Source organism: Schistocerca serialis, chromosome 4 (genome assembly GCF_023864345.2).
Source record: "Schistocerca serialis cubense isolate TAMUIC-IGC-003099 chromosome 4, iqSchSeri2.2, whole genome shotgun sequence".
Lineage (NCBI taxonomy): Eukaryota > Metazoa > Arthropoda > Insecta > Orthoptera > Acrididae > Schistocerca > Schistocerca serialis.
The window spans coordinates 542,262,779-542,280,249 of NC_064641.1; the positions used below are offsets into that span (position 1 = coordinate 542,262,779).

At 43.5% G+C, this 17,471-nt stretch overlaps 1 protein-coding gene across 1 annotated transcript; it reads left to right on the plus strand.

Moving 5' to 3' along the window:
* The first annotated feature begins 794 nt into the window (after window positions 1–794).
* Window positions 795–16,894, plus strand: LOC126474123 (peritrophin-1-like). Its single transcript, XM_050101552.1, has 2 exons — window positions 795–903; window positions 16,146–16,894. Exons 1-2 carry the CDS (start codon window positions 897–899, stop codon window positions 16,769–16,771), a joined length of 633 nt encoding a protein of 210 aa, XP_049957509.1. The 5' UTR covers window positions 795–896; the 3' UTR covers window positions 16,772–16,894.
* The last annotated feature ends 577 nt before the right edge of the window (window positions 16,895–17,471 follow it).

Sequence of the window (17,471 nt, forward strand, 5' to 3'; positions counted from 1 at the left end):
GTTTTTAACACTCACACACTTTCTTCTTTTAGCGAGTTTCTTCAATAATGTACCCTTTCTCACAGCTTCTACTTTGTACGTTTTTGTTGAAAATGTTATGTACCCAACAAAATCTCTGCATTCTCTTGTAACAAGACTGTCCAAAGTCAATTCCCTTCTTGGTAATTCTGGCAATCGTTTACATTTCACTTTCATACAACTTTATATTCTGGACAAATATTTTCGGTAAAATCTTCCAAACATTGTCTTCGATATTAACATATGGCTCTTTTTGATCGAAGTCATTTCATTTGCGGAAACTAAATATGGTTAAAGGTGACCACTTTCCACTCGAAGTTGTTTGTAAAGACTGCAGAAAATGAAAATTCTGATTGGGATCTGTAGGAAAGAGACACATGTTTCGACGAAATGTGAGGGAAAAATTCAGATTGAAAGATAAAATAATCTCATGTGTCTATAAGGGCATGAGGCAAAAACTGATGACTTCCCTCTCGAGAATATACCAGTGGGGGCTATTCCCTGGAATGATTCTTGTTTCTTCCCAATTAACCAATATGAGTGAAATTTATCGTTGAATTCTTAGTAGAAATTGGAAATACTTTAAACGTCAGCACTGAACAACAAGGAAAGAATGAAGACTCATATCTCCGATAAGAAATCCGATGTACCAGGAATATATTGCAAGGAGAGATAGTAACGTATCGAGACGGAGAAACTGGTGTATATCAGTGTGGTCGCAACACGGAAAAAATGTTATCTTGGTTGGACTAGTGCAAGAGCTCATGTACGGCAAACTGTCTTTATTGGACATGATATAAAACGGCGAAACCCCACCAGAAACGCCCAGAAGGTCGACAAGACGAATTTCCTCGACTTCCGACGGCTCCGTGTTCACAATGAAGTGTAAGTGTTGACGCAAGTTATGTATAGCTCACTTATATGTTGTTTAGAGCATTGTCTTTCTTTATAAGTGGTGATTTATCAAAGAAGAAGTAAGTTATAAGATGTATTACGTGTAACGCGCAACTGTTGGATCTCCCGATAACCACCTGCCAGTTAGCAAAAACTAAATTAAAAAAAAGATAATTATACTTTTTCTTTCTGTAAACTAGAGTTTCGTTAGCTGATGATTTGCATACAATCTGCAATGAGTAGCTTTACCGGATAGGAGTTGTCATTTACGCATTGATCATTTACTCTTTTTTTCGGTCGGAATGTTCAGTGTCTAAAATTGTCAATACAAATTAAATATTCCTTTGATATTATTTCTATGAGCACGAGGTACTACTCATTCAGCCCGATATTAACACGGGAAATCCGAACTCACGTATTGTCAAAAAGGATTGGAAAATATATTGATTTCGGGTACGACGTATGAAATCATCACCATTTTTTCTTGTCTGTGCACAACAGTGATATTGCAATGACTGCACATTTAAATATCCGTGTGTGAGTATGTTTATATTTAGTACTTGTAAGTTTTAAATCTCTTAAATCTACATATTTCCTCTCAGCCATGGACAAAAACACACAACTATTAATGTTAATTCCTTTCCACTTGCTTACAGCTCTTTCTAGCACAGCTGCTTGCTTGTCTTAATTTAATACAATGTTGGTAACTACTTGTACTCTCGTAAGCGTTTAGTTGGACAGGAAAGGAAAGGAATTATGATGTTCTCCTCCGAACGGCAGAGAAAGGACTATATGGAACACACTGACAATAAGAAGGGATGACAGGACCAGTCTTAAGACATGACGAGTGTCTTCCATGCAGCTGCAGGGAGCTGTAGAGGGTGAAAACGGTAGAGGAAGACAGAGACTGGAATATTTTTAACAAATAATGGAAGATTTATTGTGCAAGTGCTACTCCGAAATGAAAAGGGGAAAAAAATAAGGTGGTGGAAAACCGAATCAACCGCAGTGAGGGAAGTTTTCCCGGAAATCTACTAACCATATTAATGGCATGTAAACCACAAGTATTTGACAAATGACCCTGCTGCACGAACGTAAAATGTCCGCAAAGAAAAAATTAATCTATATAAAAGGAAATAGCTCCGACTACAACAGATCTAGAGAGATATATACGTTACAGGATCAAACCATTTTAATTATTCGGTTCTTTTTAATCCTGTTATATGTTGATGTTATGAAAAACAATCTATTACTTCTTCACCCATATAGCAATTTTTATATGGCATCAGATCTATTAGAAATAACTTTGGAAAAGGGTCACAATGTAGAAGAAAAATAAACTCGCCCCTCCACGACGATGTAGACTCTTGATTATTCTTTGTTCCACCGGACTGTGATATTGGAGTTAGTATGACGAGTGTTGCGAAAAATCTGATGTCGCTATAATGATCAAGACTCAAGGATCACCTGTTATCCGTATGAGATTCTAGAAAGAATTTGCGCCTGAGTTATCGTCTTTTTTAACTGTAATACGTCGTAGATCTCTCGAACAGAAAATAATTCTCTGTAATTGTTAGCAAGCATAGGTCACAGCCGTTTGCAGAAGTGATCCTCTTAACTATCGATTGGTATCATTGTTACCAATTTACTGTAGAATATTAAGATATTTGCTGAACTCCAGGGAGGTGAGGTATCTCGAACAGAATTATCTACTCCATTCCAACCACTAGCGATGCGATAACCATCGGTCTCCCATGACAAGATGAAACCTATTAATCAATTCGCATGAAGTACTACTTGACCTACGAACAGCGTCATCACAACGCTTATCAACTGTAGTAGTATCATATGGGGTATCAAAAGAGATTTGCGACTGGGTTGAGGATATATTAATAAGAAGGATGTTATCCTTGATGGGAAGTCATTGACAAGCGTAGTAACAACTTCATGAGTGAACCTAGGAAGGTAATGGGAACCAGTTTAGTTCCTGTTATTTAGTAATCACATGGTGGTCAATATTTATAGTAATCTCAGACTTTCCGTAGAATAGTTTAGTAGTACCTAAAGAGAGTTCTACATATTCTCTGATTTTGGTAAGATTCAGAAGTGATGCAAAATCAGGTAAGTTGTTTAAATGTACAGAAATGTAAAACTGCAGATGAGTAGTATCATATGACTACAATATCAGTGACTCACAACTTGAAACACTCAATTCATAAAACTCATCCACCCAGGTGGTTGTAACAACCGATGGGAATACCAAACGGTATGATCAGGTGGGACTCCTTGTAGGTTCAGCCTATGTCAAGCTTCGGTTTACTGATAGGATACCGGAAAATGCTGACAGTTTACAATGGAATTTGCTTAGAAGACACAAGTACCATCAGTTTTTGAATATTGTTCACATATGTGGAACTCATACCAGTTGGACTCACACGGGATGTTGAATATATAGAAACAAATACGATACTGCAGTGCCTGTGTTATTCCTTTAGACCATCATGCTTCATAATTCAGAATAACACAAACACTGCAAAATCATATTTGTCCGCCGACAACGGGCAAGCGACTTTCTAGTAAAATGTCTGACCTGTTTTGGAATACACATAATGGATGTAAGAGTACAGGTTGGTCTGGCCGTGAGTCGTGGACGGATGGTCAAATGATAAGGCGACCACTCGCGATAAGCGGAAAAACCGGGTTCGAGGCTTTGTCCGGCACAAATTTTCATTGTCATTCCATTCTACAGTTGATGGTTATCCATATGCGCAATTGCGAAATACATTTAATGTATAGAAAGGAGGGTCGGCCCTAATGGTCACAGATTTGTCTGACTCTCAGGAGAGATACATAGAATTGCTGAGTAACCCGAACTGCAAATCTGCAAATTCAGCTATCACCAAATGGGCTACTTCGTACGTTCGTAAAACCATTATTAAAGTAAGGAGCAAAGACTGTAACAGATTCCTGAATATTGTTCCCTGAAGGTCACAAAGATGCCAGACTCTTCCCACACTCCGAACGAGTATGGAACCGTAAGAAGAGATAAGGGTCCTCTACCATGCAGTTCACAATAGTTTACACAGTAGGGGTTGGTTGGTTGGTTGGTTTGGGGGATTAAAGGGACCAGACTGCCATGGTCATCGGTCCCACAGTAGGGGTATAGGCGTAGATATAGTTATAATGTGGACAAAGCACTCGTACTTTAATGAAAAAGAAAAAGAAAAGGAACAGCTATCCTACATTGTCAAATGTGTGGCGGTGAGCCATTCGAGGGTCTAAAATACGGTCCGCCGGCAGTACTCCACAACTCTTCAAGTATTTAGGGAATTAATTTGAAAACCAGTAAAATAACATGAAGAAGCTTCAATTTTCCTGACACTCTCTTATCGTTATTGCCACGTATGTGGCACTGGACTGTACACGATTAATCACTATCCAATACATTGAATGTCCTCTGTACGTCTCTTCACACCGGCATACCTACAGCATCCAACGTCCAACTGGACAGGCTTACTGTACTCAAATGTTGGAATCCTTCTAAAAGTTTTATCCCATTACCAAAATCAGTATACCTTGATGGTTCAGGTTGTGTCCTTCTAAACGATTGTACCTCTTTGTCAACTTTACTGTATTGCTCTTTGCCCCATAATTTCAGTACCTCTTCATCAGTTACTCGACTACTCATATAATACTCATCATCCGTCCGTGTAACGTCACACTCTCTTATTGAAAAACTCATTCTTTCACTATTTCCAGAGTGAATTTACATCCTGGCTACTTTGGCCAGTGGCAGTTACAGAGGATGGGCAAAGAATGGAACCTTCTCGAGAAATGCATGCTTAAACATAACTGCAGATGCCAGTCAAGCCTACTGGTGGCACTGCTGTGTTTGACCACAAACGGCACTTGGGCAATGACCTCATTAGGTCGCTAGTGTCTGTATGATCAGAACATTGTTACGTGTAGTTGTGAGTACATTATGTCAGAGCTCAGTGCATTTCATCGTGAGCAAGTTTTTGGTGGTCGCAAGGTTTCCGTAACCAAGGTACCCGGAGTCTTTGGTGTTTCAAGAGGCACCGTATCGAAGATTTATACTGCATACAGGAAAGTGGAGAAACATCTGCTCACAAGGCCTACTAAAGTCATTGAAGAGAATTTGGAAGAGGACGTCAGCTCCAAATGCCACTGCAGAACTGGATGTCGCTCTCACTAACCGTGTCAGCGACAATACAACTACAGAGGCGTTCCATGAGCAGGGATTTGAAGAGAGATATGAAATTCCAAAACCATTCATCAGTGATGCCAATCCTCCTAACAGGAAAAGTGGCACTGAAGCAATAAAACCTGGGCTATGGTGCCATGGAAGAGCGTCATTTGGTCGGATATGTCATGTCTCACACTATTTACAACTGCCGGCCTAGTCCCATGAGTGAAACACGGCGGAGCCTAAGAGACGATTTGGGCTGCAGTTTCGTGGTACCCCATGCGCTCCCTTGTTACCGTCAATGATTACGTGGCCATGTTTCTTCCCCAGTGGCGATACTTCCTTCCAAGACGACAAGACCCCTTTCCACAGAGCTCGCATAGCCCAGGAGTGGATTTGTGAGAACGAGGATGAATTTTCGTAACTACCCTGGCCACTACTGTAACTAGATTTAGAGCCTTAGTGCTCTACTTTTGAGAGAAGGGTCCGTGATCGCATTCGGCCTCCATTTCCCTCAGCTGATCTATCCATTCCGAGACTATTGAAAGATGTTTTGAATGCCAATGGTTTTGCTGCAGCGAATTATACATAATGTTTTGTGTTTGTGATATTTCCTTATTCTAGTCCACCCCCTATATCTTACTGCCTAAACGACAAAACCTATTTTACTGTCTAATGTCGTAATCCGGTTTCCTCAACATCATCTGATTTAATTCTATTACGATCCAATATCCTTGCTTCACTCTTACTGATCTTCACCGTAACTCTTTTCAAGACTGTATTAACTAATCTTTCATGTCATTTGCTATTTCTGACAGAATTACAATGTCATCAGCAAACGTCAACATATCTGTTTCTTTTCCCAAAACTTTAACTCAGCTTGCAAATATTCTTTACTGCTTCCTCAACGTAGAGTTTGAGTAACATATCGGATTGGGTAATTGGCTGCAAACAGGACTCACTACCATCGGAAAAATTGTATCCCATTATCTTCGTCCCTAATCTGTAAAATGTTTCAGATGAACAGTTTCGTGTAGATGACTATTCTGAGGCCTCAAGCGTTGTTATTCTGTGCTTATCTTACTAGAAATGTTTACGCATACAAGGGCGTGGGAAAATTGGTTGATATATATAAACTATTCCCCTTAAAGACGTCGGTTCAATAGATTGAAGATGTTGTATTTTTAATCCAAGACACATGGACACTCTGTGGCGAGAGGCGACTTAAGCCCTGCCGCTTTGCTATCTCTGGCATAATGCTGGCGATGAAAATTTCATCACTCGCAGGTGTTCAGTCAATCAACCCCCTAGGTATACCAAAAACTAGACTTGGTTCGCGTCCTCTTCTACGGTGGTACACGTTAGAAATGTGTAGGAAGAAAAATTGTTTTCCTAGTGAATAAAGCCCATATTTCTAAGGAAAAAATACCAAAATAATCAAGTAAATATGCTGTAAATATGTTGAAAGTAATGACAAAAATAAGCAAAAATAAATACACCTCATTATAGTTTCACAGAACTCTTACCTTTTGGAAGCTTTTATAGTAGACAAGAAAGGTCATCCTGAGATTTTCTTACGTAAAATTGCTGCATTTATCAGTGAAGAATGATTTCTACAGTGAAAATATTATTATGACGCCACAGGTGCATGTTAAATGCATGAAGTTCTTCTTCGGTGAATTCCTCTTCAGTATTTGTTCTTCACTAGAAAACTTTTTAAAAATTCGACACAGTGTTTTGTATGCGGAATTTATCTCTAGCACCCGATTTACTTCCTCGAGCGCAAGTTTTGCAGCCCCTTGTGCTTCTGGCGCTCAGTGCTTTGTTGAACTGTATTCAGAATTTTAGGGCTATGTGTGTTTTGTCTGGGTTTCGTAAAAAATCACGATTTCCTTCAGGAAAAAAACCTGCCAACACTGATTACTGATGTTCAGTATGTCTTTCACCAGTGATACGGATACATTTCGTCTGTCAAAGGAAGTGAACGTTTCGTGTGCCTGGGACCACCATCCCCACCGAGTGAAAACTGGCTGCGGACGTAAAGTCAAATTTGGTAAGAGTTCACGGAATTTGTGAGTTCTAATTGGTGACCTGACAAACAGTGTCTTCACACTAGAAATAGAAGATCCATATCGGCACACTCAGTTCTGACAGTTTCTGCCAAACTACGTGAACTGTGAACAAAGCACGTCAGGGTAAAGGACTGTTAATCCAGTTCGCGCTTTAACGCTATGTGGAGCAGCATCACGGAGAAACGAAAATAAAATATTACACCGTATACCTCCTGGCCACAAGAAAGTTAATAAAATGGTTCAAATGGCTCTGAGCACTATGGGACTTAATATCTGAGGTCATCAGTACCCTAGAACTTAGAACTACGTAAACCTAACTAACCTAAGGACATCACACACATCCATGTCCGAGGCAGGATTCGAACCTGCGACCGTAGCGGTCGCGGGGTTCCAGACTGAAGCGTCTAGAACCGCTCGACCACGCCGGCCGGCAGAAAGTTAATAAGTCATTGAAAAATTTAGCGACAGTGGAACGATTTACGTGGCTGAGTATTTCAGTATGAAAAAGAAATGATCTCCTCTCAGCTTTACAGCACTAGACATGCACCGTCCCGATGCATCTGTGGTTTCGTCAATACAAATCTCCATGTATTAGTGCTTCAGTGTATTCTCATTATTACAAATCACTTCTCGAAAACACTGCTGCATATTGTTTTTGCACGTTGTAGATTCATCCGGTATTCTTTCGTTTGCGTATTTTTCTAAAAGTACACAAAGCTGCGCATTACTCAGTTTCCACAAAGGAATGCCGAACCCAGGAATGTTAAGCACAAGTGTTTGAAAAATGTACCACTACAACAATGCTTGTAATCAGTTGCTGGTTTTACTTAGATTTATTCTTAAGACGCGTGGATTAATCTGGTGCACAGTGCAGACTGTTTCTTCTGAGAAACAGTCTTCTCAGAAAATAAGACACTGCCGTCTTCACTGAAAATATTTCTTCCAAACTCGTTTACACGTTTGTGTGAGAATGCTGATGAGAGGTTTTGTTGGTATTCCCTAATAACAACAGCGAGAAATCACGCGCACTCGCGCTATCAAGCGTTGCACAACACACTGAAGCTTAGAACTCGGGGATTCACCGCATGCACCAATGATACCACTCGGATGCGACAACTGATTGATTAAGTGATGAATCATCAGCCCAGTCGCAGCGCGTTTTTCCCCTTGCAGTATTATTTCACAACATCCTGGGTATACCTTAGCACTGCTTTCTTACGCATTGGACCGAAGTTAACTTTTATAAGCCGATAAAAATCACAGATTTCTGTAAAATATGCTGTTTTAATTAAAAATGGTAAAATAAGCAAGCATAAATGTTTTCTTCCGTAATAATGGCAAATAAGCACAAACAAGCATGTACTGAAGTAAGAAATCGCAACACCAAAAAGCAATTAATGTAGGGTAAAGGAAATCCACCTTCGCTTCTCGTAGCCGAATGTTATGTTCAAGCTCAGTGAGGTGTTTGTAATGACGTCTCTGTCACCTTAAGGGCATTCTTGACTGACATCAACTCTCCACTTCCAATCTCAAAGATAAGTAACGGTCACGACAGTTCCAGTATGCATTTAAAGCAAACCTGGTTTGCATTCTCATAGTGACGCTACCACAAACTTTCGTTTGTGCCACACAACCAGCCTTGGTATTGTGTCTTTTTTCCGTTCGTTTTAGTAGAATCTGCTTATCTAGGTGTGTCTTACGAAGTCTGCTTTTCCCTAAAAAGTATGGACAAATTATGCATTTTGCTTAGAAATCCGGGCCTTAGTAATGAATGTCGTTTACTAATAATTTTAAAAGTGGGCAACTACAGCTAAAATAGTTATACATGATTGACTGACAGTTCATACAGTACACAGGAAATTTTAATACAGGTGATATAATTATTAAACATAAAGCTGAATGAAAAGACCAAAAGTGAGCTGTTGCTGCATGAATTCGAGTCGATTATAGATCTACACACTTGGTTTCACAGCTTTTAAGTGGCTTCTTCCGGTGTATATGAATGTCATATGGTGTGGGGAATGGTTACAGAAAGCCGCAGTGCAGCCGTTTGCATGGCTCAGAAATACTTCTCAGCCCTCCTACATTGATAAAAATACCATCAATGATGAGTGTCATGTGTGTGTTACATCACGAACTGCCATCACTTTACTAATTAATATATTTTCTTGTCGGCCTCATGTCAAGCATTGTCTGTTGACGGCAAGAACATATTTTAATCAGTAAAGTGATGGCAGTTCGTGATCTTAACACATGACATTCGTCATAGATTGTGGTTTTCTTATCAATTGAGGAGGGATAACACCCAAACACCAGACGTCAGACACTCAGATCGGTACCGAACGTTGTATGTCGATAGAGTATCAACCAAAACTCCGATTAGTTGGTAGTATGTGCTGTGGTCGAGTGGAACGGGCGTGAACGTTAATTAAAAGTATCACCAGACCTACGGAGCACAGGAAAAGCGTAACTGAGAGTAGCCAATACGTATAGCCACCGTGGGGAAGTTGGTAGAGCGTTAAATTCTCGTATGATGATGCCCGGCTTCAAACCTCAGTCGGCTCTCAGCTGTGGCAGCGTGCGGACGGCCCCGCGCGCCGGCCAGTGCTCCGCTGCAGGCGTTGTTTACTTCCGCGTCGTAGCTTTAAGGCTTGTGTCCGTCCACCGTGAACAACATGTCGAGCGCTTACCACCGTGCGACCCTGAAAGTTTCCTTCCCAGCTGAACATGCGCGACCTCGTGCACATGAAGTTGAAACGTTCATACGTGAAGAAGTTCGTTTAGATCCTAACCACGTTATCGGAATCCATTTTTCGATCACGAGTAGTGTCGTTCATATTAAAATGACAAACACCGAGGTGTGTGAAGATGTTATTCGCCGCCATGCCAATGGACTTCAGTTCAAATACTCTGATGGTCACGTCGGAGCTGTAACACTTGAACTCGCAGAGTACGGTCAACGCACGATTAGGGTGTTTGAACTACCTTTTGAAGTGCCGAAGGACGGTCTCTGCGTTACAACCATACGGTAACGTCATCGGTTACGTAGAGGAAAAATGGCAAACCTTCACGACCTACCATGTCCTTAATGGTGAGCGTCAGGTCAAAATTGAACTGAAACAACATATACCATCATACCTGACCATTGGCGGGGTGCGAGCCATTGTCATGTACGACGGCCAACCCCGAACATGTGCGGGTTGTGGACAAGAAGGCCACGTCAGATCCGCCTGCATGCAACGCCGCCTGATCCAGACGCCGGTCGGCGAGGAAGCGTCCCCAGCAGTGATGACTCAGATCCCTGTCACATACGCCAAGGTTGCCCAGGAAGGTAGCACGTCTACACAGAGTCTTCCTGCTCCGTTGACGACGTCTGATCAGGTAGATGCAACCGCTCCTGAGATTCCTTCTGAGGTGCCCCAGACGCCAGATCCTGACCTGCCGAATCATCGCAGCACTGTGACTGAAAATGCTACTGAGATGGACGTTGATCCGGGAGTGGTACCTGCTTCTGCTTTCCTTCAGACTGGTCTGGAGTCAGACGAAAGCCACCCGCAATCGGACTCTGAACGACCTGTTCGAAAACAAGGGTCGACACGAAAAAGAAAGAAACGTAGCCGTACACCCCCTGATGAATCCATTCTACGGATGGATACCAGGGATGCAGACCCGAAGATGGACGACAAACCGCTCTTTGATGACCAAAAGTCTGATGTGAGAGACCCGCCACAGGCGACCACTGGCAACGAACACCCCTCCTTACTGGCGCTGTCGCCCCCACAGGTCGACGTTGAAGAGAGCCTATCCGATGAGACGAAAACTACGTCTCCTCTCCACGTGGATGATGTGCACAGCCGATGCCCTACCGCAGTATCAGTCTCCTGGGCGGACGACGTGGAGATCGAAGGGACTGGGTTGGACGCTGCTGATGATGGGGCACCCCCAACGGTTGCGCCCGCGCCCGCAAACTCTCCACAATAGCAGCCTCTTCAGCGGACCGGCAATATCGACGACCTCTCGCTCCTGAAGAAGAAGCCCCACCTGTGCCTGTGGGACTCCAACACCAGCATTATCGTGTCGCAACGATTAACCTAGCGACCATTCGTGCGCCCCACAAACTGGCGCTGCTCCGCGATATGATTTATGATGCGGACATAGATATTGCGCTTTTTCAGGAAGTGCATGTCGCCGATTTTTCACCACCACATGGCTTCACGGTGCACCTTTCTCCCGCTTCGGACACCGGTAGTGGTGTTGCCATCATCTTACGCGAAGGTCTTCCTGCCGAAGATGTCCTATACCTCCCCAGCGGCAGAGGTATGGCCCTTACTCTCTTTGGTGTACGCATCGTCAACATTTATGCGCCGTCGGGCTCCAGCTACCGTCGTGAACGCAATGCCTTCTTCGTGAATGAAGTTACACCCCTTTTTATGGGACCACTCGATGACTGGGTCATGGGTGGAGACTTCAACTGCACCCAGCGACCTCAGGATCAATTGCCGCGTCACTCACCATGCGCAGCTCTGGAAACAGTCGTCACGCGGCTACAATTTGTCGACACGTGGAGACATGTTCACGGTGATCTTTTGGGTTTTACGCACCACACTGCGCACTCCTCTAGCCGACTGGATCGCATCTACATCTCGCGATCCCTAATTCAACACACTCGACAGGCTGAAATCTGGCCTGTTGCTTTCTCAGACCATGAGGCTTACTTCTGTGATGTTGTTCTCACAAGACAGGCAGTATGGCAAGGACGTGGTTTATGGAAACTGAACACGGCACTTCTTAATTCACCTGACTGTCGACTTCTTATAGAAGACACTTGGATCACATGTAATAGACGCCGACCCACATATCCGTCTACCATATCCTGGTGGATCCAGTGTGCAAAACCTGCTCTTCGAAAAACTTTAATCCGGTATGGCAAAGATGTTGTCGCTTGGAGGAAGAGCACTATGGACTTTTACTACAGGATCCTACGAGAATGCTCCACGATGCCAGCCTCCCCTGAGCGTCATACAAGGATGAACCAAGCTAAGGCCCAAATCTCCAATCTCATGAGACGGCATTTGGAAGGAGCGATAGTACGATCTCGTACTGCTGATCGCATGCCTCATGAACATCCGTCGATGTACCATATCATCCAAGAACGACAAAATCGACACCGAAAATTGATTCACGTCCTAACGCATCAAGAAGGGCGTCGCTACGTAACCCAATCTGCAATAGGGAATGTGCTTCACGCCCACTACCGGCAGCTCTACGCCGCAATTCCACATTCCCCAGAATTGATCGAGGAAGTCTCACAGCTCAACTTCGGTGGTATCCCAGGAGATGCGGCGATTGACTTGATGTCAGAGGTGACTGATCAGGAAGTCCGCGATGCGATCCGGGCAGGAACCATCAATCGCTCCCCAGGACCCGACGGTCTTCCCCTCGAATTTTATCGCACCTTCCGTGATTTGTTAGAGTCCACCTTCACCTCCATCTGTCGGGAACTGATGTCTCCGGAAGTACCTGTGCCGGACGCTTTCATGGAAGGAATTATTATTCCTGTACATAAACCGCACGGTGGCAACAAAATCAGTGATTATCGGCCCCTCACCCTCCTTAACAGTGATACGAAAATCTTCACTCGCCTTTTGGCAGCACGACTTAAAAACGTTGCCCGATACGTTGTGTCGCCAGACCAAGCATCTTTGGGAGGAAATGATAATATTCGCACGGCTTTTTGCCGCTACAGGGTTATGATCGCCGTTACCCAGGCACAACGCCTCTCTGGGGCACTTGCGTCTTTGGACTTTAGTCAAGCTTTTGATAGGGTTGACCATTCGTTCCTTACGGCCGTTCTCCACCATATGGGTTTCCCAGTCGTCGTTATCACGGTAGTGATGCGCCTTCTGCGGGGTGCCTCATCCAGGATTATGGACAATGGCAGACTCACTCCACCGATAATAATAGGTCGATCCGTACGTCAAGGTTGCCCTCTATCAGCAATTTTGTACGCCTTTTCCTTGGAATCCTTGCTATGTGGACTAAGACAACGTTTGGTAGGGTTGTCCATAGATCGCTACCGATTCTGTTGCACGGCCTATGCTGACGATGTAGTCATCTGCTTACGTAATGCCGACGAGGTTCGAGCTGTTTTGACGTGGGTAGCGACTTATGGTGAGGCGTCGGGTAGCTCTTTAAACGTACGCAAGTCACAAGTTATGTTCATTGGCACGGGACTTCCCGTGGAGTGCGTTACACCTCTCACCACCGTTGATACCATTCGTTGTTTGGGAATAGATTTTTCATCTGATCTCCGGCGTTCAGCCACCATCAACTGCCCACGCCTCCTTTTAATGATCAGAGCAGGTCTTATGGACCATCGCCTTCGATCCCTAGATATTCTCCAACGAGCTCGATATGTCAATACATATATCGCATCCCGAGTTCCCCATGTAGCACAAGTTCTACCTTTCCCGCTTACTGTGGCACGTCGCTTGTTGGCAGCGATGGCATCTTTCGTCAGCTCTGGGATGTTGTTCAAAGTTAACTATGCAACCCTTACTCTTCCCCGTGAACGAGGAGGGATAGGTCTGTTTCACGCGCCAGATAGAGCTCGCGCTCTATTTGTCAGCTCCCAGATGACGGTATGGACCCGTTGCCCAACGAGCCTCACTGGTCTCCTCCTGTCTGCATACTCGCCGGTCTCACTGTCAGCCCCAGTGATGATCTCAGATGTTCCGGCCCAGTTCCATTATATACGGTACTTCTTTCTGGAACTCAGTTATCTACGCCTCGCCTTATCAAGACAGCTTTTACTCAAGACAAAGGCAGTATACAATGTCCTCCAATTAGGTCGTCCACCTAACCCGATTGAACAAACGTTCCCCCAGGTTGGCTGGCGTCATGTATGGCGCGCGGTGTTCGCCTGTTACCTTGACACGAATGTACAATCTGTCTGGTACCTAACTGTCAGTGGTAAGCAAATCAACCAATTTCGCCTTCATCGTATCCACCTCGCCCAATCACCTCTATGCTCCACGTGTGGAGTGCCAGACAATGATGAACATCGATTTGTTTGCGGACCGGCGGCGGAGGTTTGGCACTTGGTTCGACGTATTGTGGCTTTTCTAACGCGGGACATTCCGGATCGCATTACTCCCCTTTCATTATTATTTCCGGAACGTGACTATTTTCCTCGGACAAAGACCAATGCTGTGAATTGGATTCGCGGACATGCCATTCACTACATATTTGGACAAACTGTAGACTCTGTACTCGATTTTTGGACATACCTCAATGACCGTCATTATGTCGTTGTCCGTCACCCAAAATACAGACAATTTTTCTCGAACTTCCTTGGGAGTGCTTTCCACGAGCCGCCTCGCAGCTGGAATGTGTTAAGCCAAGAGAGAAGAAGGTTTCCTGTTTCAACCAATGAACATTTCTGAACAATTGAACGGAACACATCAATTTCGAGTAGACGTGACTCAACATATTACCAGCGGGGCGCAGAAGGCCTCTGATCAGTTACACACACACACAAAAAAAAAATATTCAGAAAAAGGAAGATTTTGTTTTGTTTGTAAGGATAGCCCTAACCTTGATTTCACATATTTCCCCTGGTATATAGGCAGCTCTCAGGGGTAGGTTTAGTCAGGAGCCAACGCCTGAAGTGGCCTAGATTTTTTTGTTATAAGATGAAATGTGGCGGTGGCACTTGTTTTTTTTTAGTTCCATTTTATTAACGGGCTTTCAAAAGAAAGGAAAATGTTTACAAAAAAAAGAAAAAAAAACTCAAAAAAAAGAAAAAAAACAAAAAATAGGGGTAAAAAATAAAAAAAACTCAATGACGACAAATGTCTTTTACTACATTATGTGTAATAGTGTTATACGGGATAACGTGTTTATGCCATGTAAAAGGGCTGTTTGGAGTTTACAGCAATGTTTTCTTGACAGTCTGCTTTCGTTTTGTTTCTTTGGAAGTAGTAAACCTATAGAGTACATTTGCAGTTTCATAGAATATACAATCACAACAGGAAAGTAAAGAAACAGTTGCATCACGCTTCGGAAAGTAACAGTAGTAATAATAATAATTACTAACAAACAAAGTAATATGATCAATAATGAATATATAACGCTCAACTAGCGAAGCGAAAGCAGACTGCCGAAAGAACATTGCTACAAATCCCGAAAGTCCTTTTACATCAGGAAAATGTTCTCCCATATAACAGTTTTACGCGTGAACAGTTAGAAAAATGTCTCTAGTGGGGTTTGAACGCCGCGCGGGATTAGCCGAGCGGTGTAAGGCGCTGCTGTCATGGACTGTGCGGCTGATCCCGGCATGGGATATGTGTGTTTGTCCTTAGGATAATTTAGGTTAAGTAGTGTGTAAGCTTACGGACTGATGACCTTAGCAGTTAAGTCCCATAGGATTTCACACACATTTGAACATTTCGGGTTTGAACGATCTACCTTTTCATCCACGCGAGATCTACAATACACTCACATATATGCTTTTCCTGAGCTCCGTGGCACTGGTGATATTTTTAATTGCCGTTTACGCATTATGGGCGGTGTTTTGGTTGATACTACACCGACATACAACGTTTGGTACCGATCTGAGTGTCTGACATCTGGAGGTTCGGGTGTGAGAACTTTGCTTAGCCACACCAACGGTTACTCTGCGGCATTATGTAACTACTCCCCACATCATAAGACATAGCTTTTATATGCGCCAGAAGATGCAACATCAAAGTAGCAAAACCGGTTGTGTGGACCTATAATTGAATTGAACAGATACATCCGGAGAGATCTTTCGAACTTTTCATTGTGTTTTATATTTGATAATTTTAACACCTGCATTAAAAATTCCTGTTTAATGTACCAATTGTCAATTAATCATGAATGTCGTTTACTTAAAATGATATGAAGCTCTATAATAGTGTATTTCCCTGCAGATACAGCGCTGGTGGCAGCGTTTGTGGCACTTGCAGTCACGTGCGTGGCTGGTCGTAGCGTCCCGCGGGACGTCCCCGACTGCCCGCCTCCACAGCCAGGCGTGTCGCTCAACATCACGTTCTACCCTAACGACGAGGACTGCAACAAGTACTGGGAGTGCGACAACGGGAACCTCTACAACGGCACCTGCCCCGAGGGCCTCGTATGGAACCCTAACGTCGACTCCTGCGACTTCCCTTTCAATTACAACTGCACCAGCGGCAAGGAGGCTGCGACCGGTTCCCAGCAGGCAGAAGACGCGGTGAGCGCCGAGTCCGCCGGCGTCACCTGCCCGGCGCCGAACGCCGACGGCAGCCACAGCGTCGCCTTCATCCCACACGAGGACGACTGCGACAAGTACTGGAGGTGCGACAACGGTTTGTTGTTCGCAGAGGAGTGCCCGGAGGGCCAGGTGTGGGTGGACAAGATGAAGACCTGTGACTGGGAGCTCATGTATCCCTGTGAGAAAATTCCCAAATCTGAGCGCTGGTGGTCCTGGGTAGCTGTCAAGAGGCGTACGATCCGGATACCTGAACCTGTCAAGAAGTTAGCCGAACTCAAACGCAGTCACGCGCCAGCCTCGTAATCTTAGGCTGTTTAAACGAACAACAGTCTCCAGCTTATAAACTGGCGCTATATTTTTGTTGCTTAATATATAATTTTTCTGTACAGAAAAGCTAAAAAAATAAATTTCGTTATTTAAACTTTACTAGTATTGTCTTTTGTAATGTCGATGATGCTAATCTGTTTTCTTGTACGAAGTGTCATGCCCCGTAATGATGGTGGCCTCTGTTACGTTCGGCAGTAAGTACTTCACGGCCAGCCTTGTTCCGTTGCAGATGTAACAACGGTAAATCAATAAATAAGAGTTAACAGTAATGTCACTGTCAAATTTCCGAGTTCGTCCCCCGTTATATTGAAGTCCGATAGTACTATCTCCAAGACGGATATTGCTGCTTTAATTTATTCTAGCGATATGAATTACTGTCACTTTACCATTATATTTCATTTGTTAGGCATTTGATTTTTTATTAATTTTCTTAATTGTTTCATCTTAATGTAGAAATTTGAAGTAAATCGGCCAATAACATTCACGAAAATCGCTCAAATACCTTTTCGAGATGCTTGGTAACAACGTTTCTCATATATATGTTAAAAGCCAGATTACGAAATCTTATGTAGACAGGACCTTCCTCTTGTCTTGGAGGTAAGGAATGCAAAACTTCATCAAGATCGGAATAAAACTGTAGATTTTTATGAATTAAAATCAAGCAAACGGACACTTT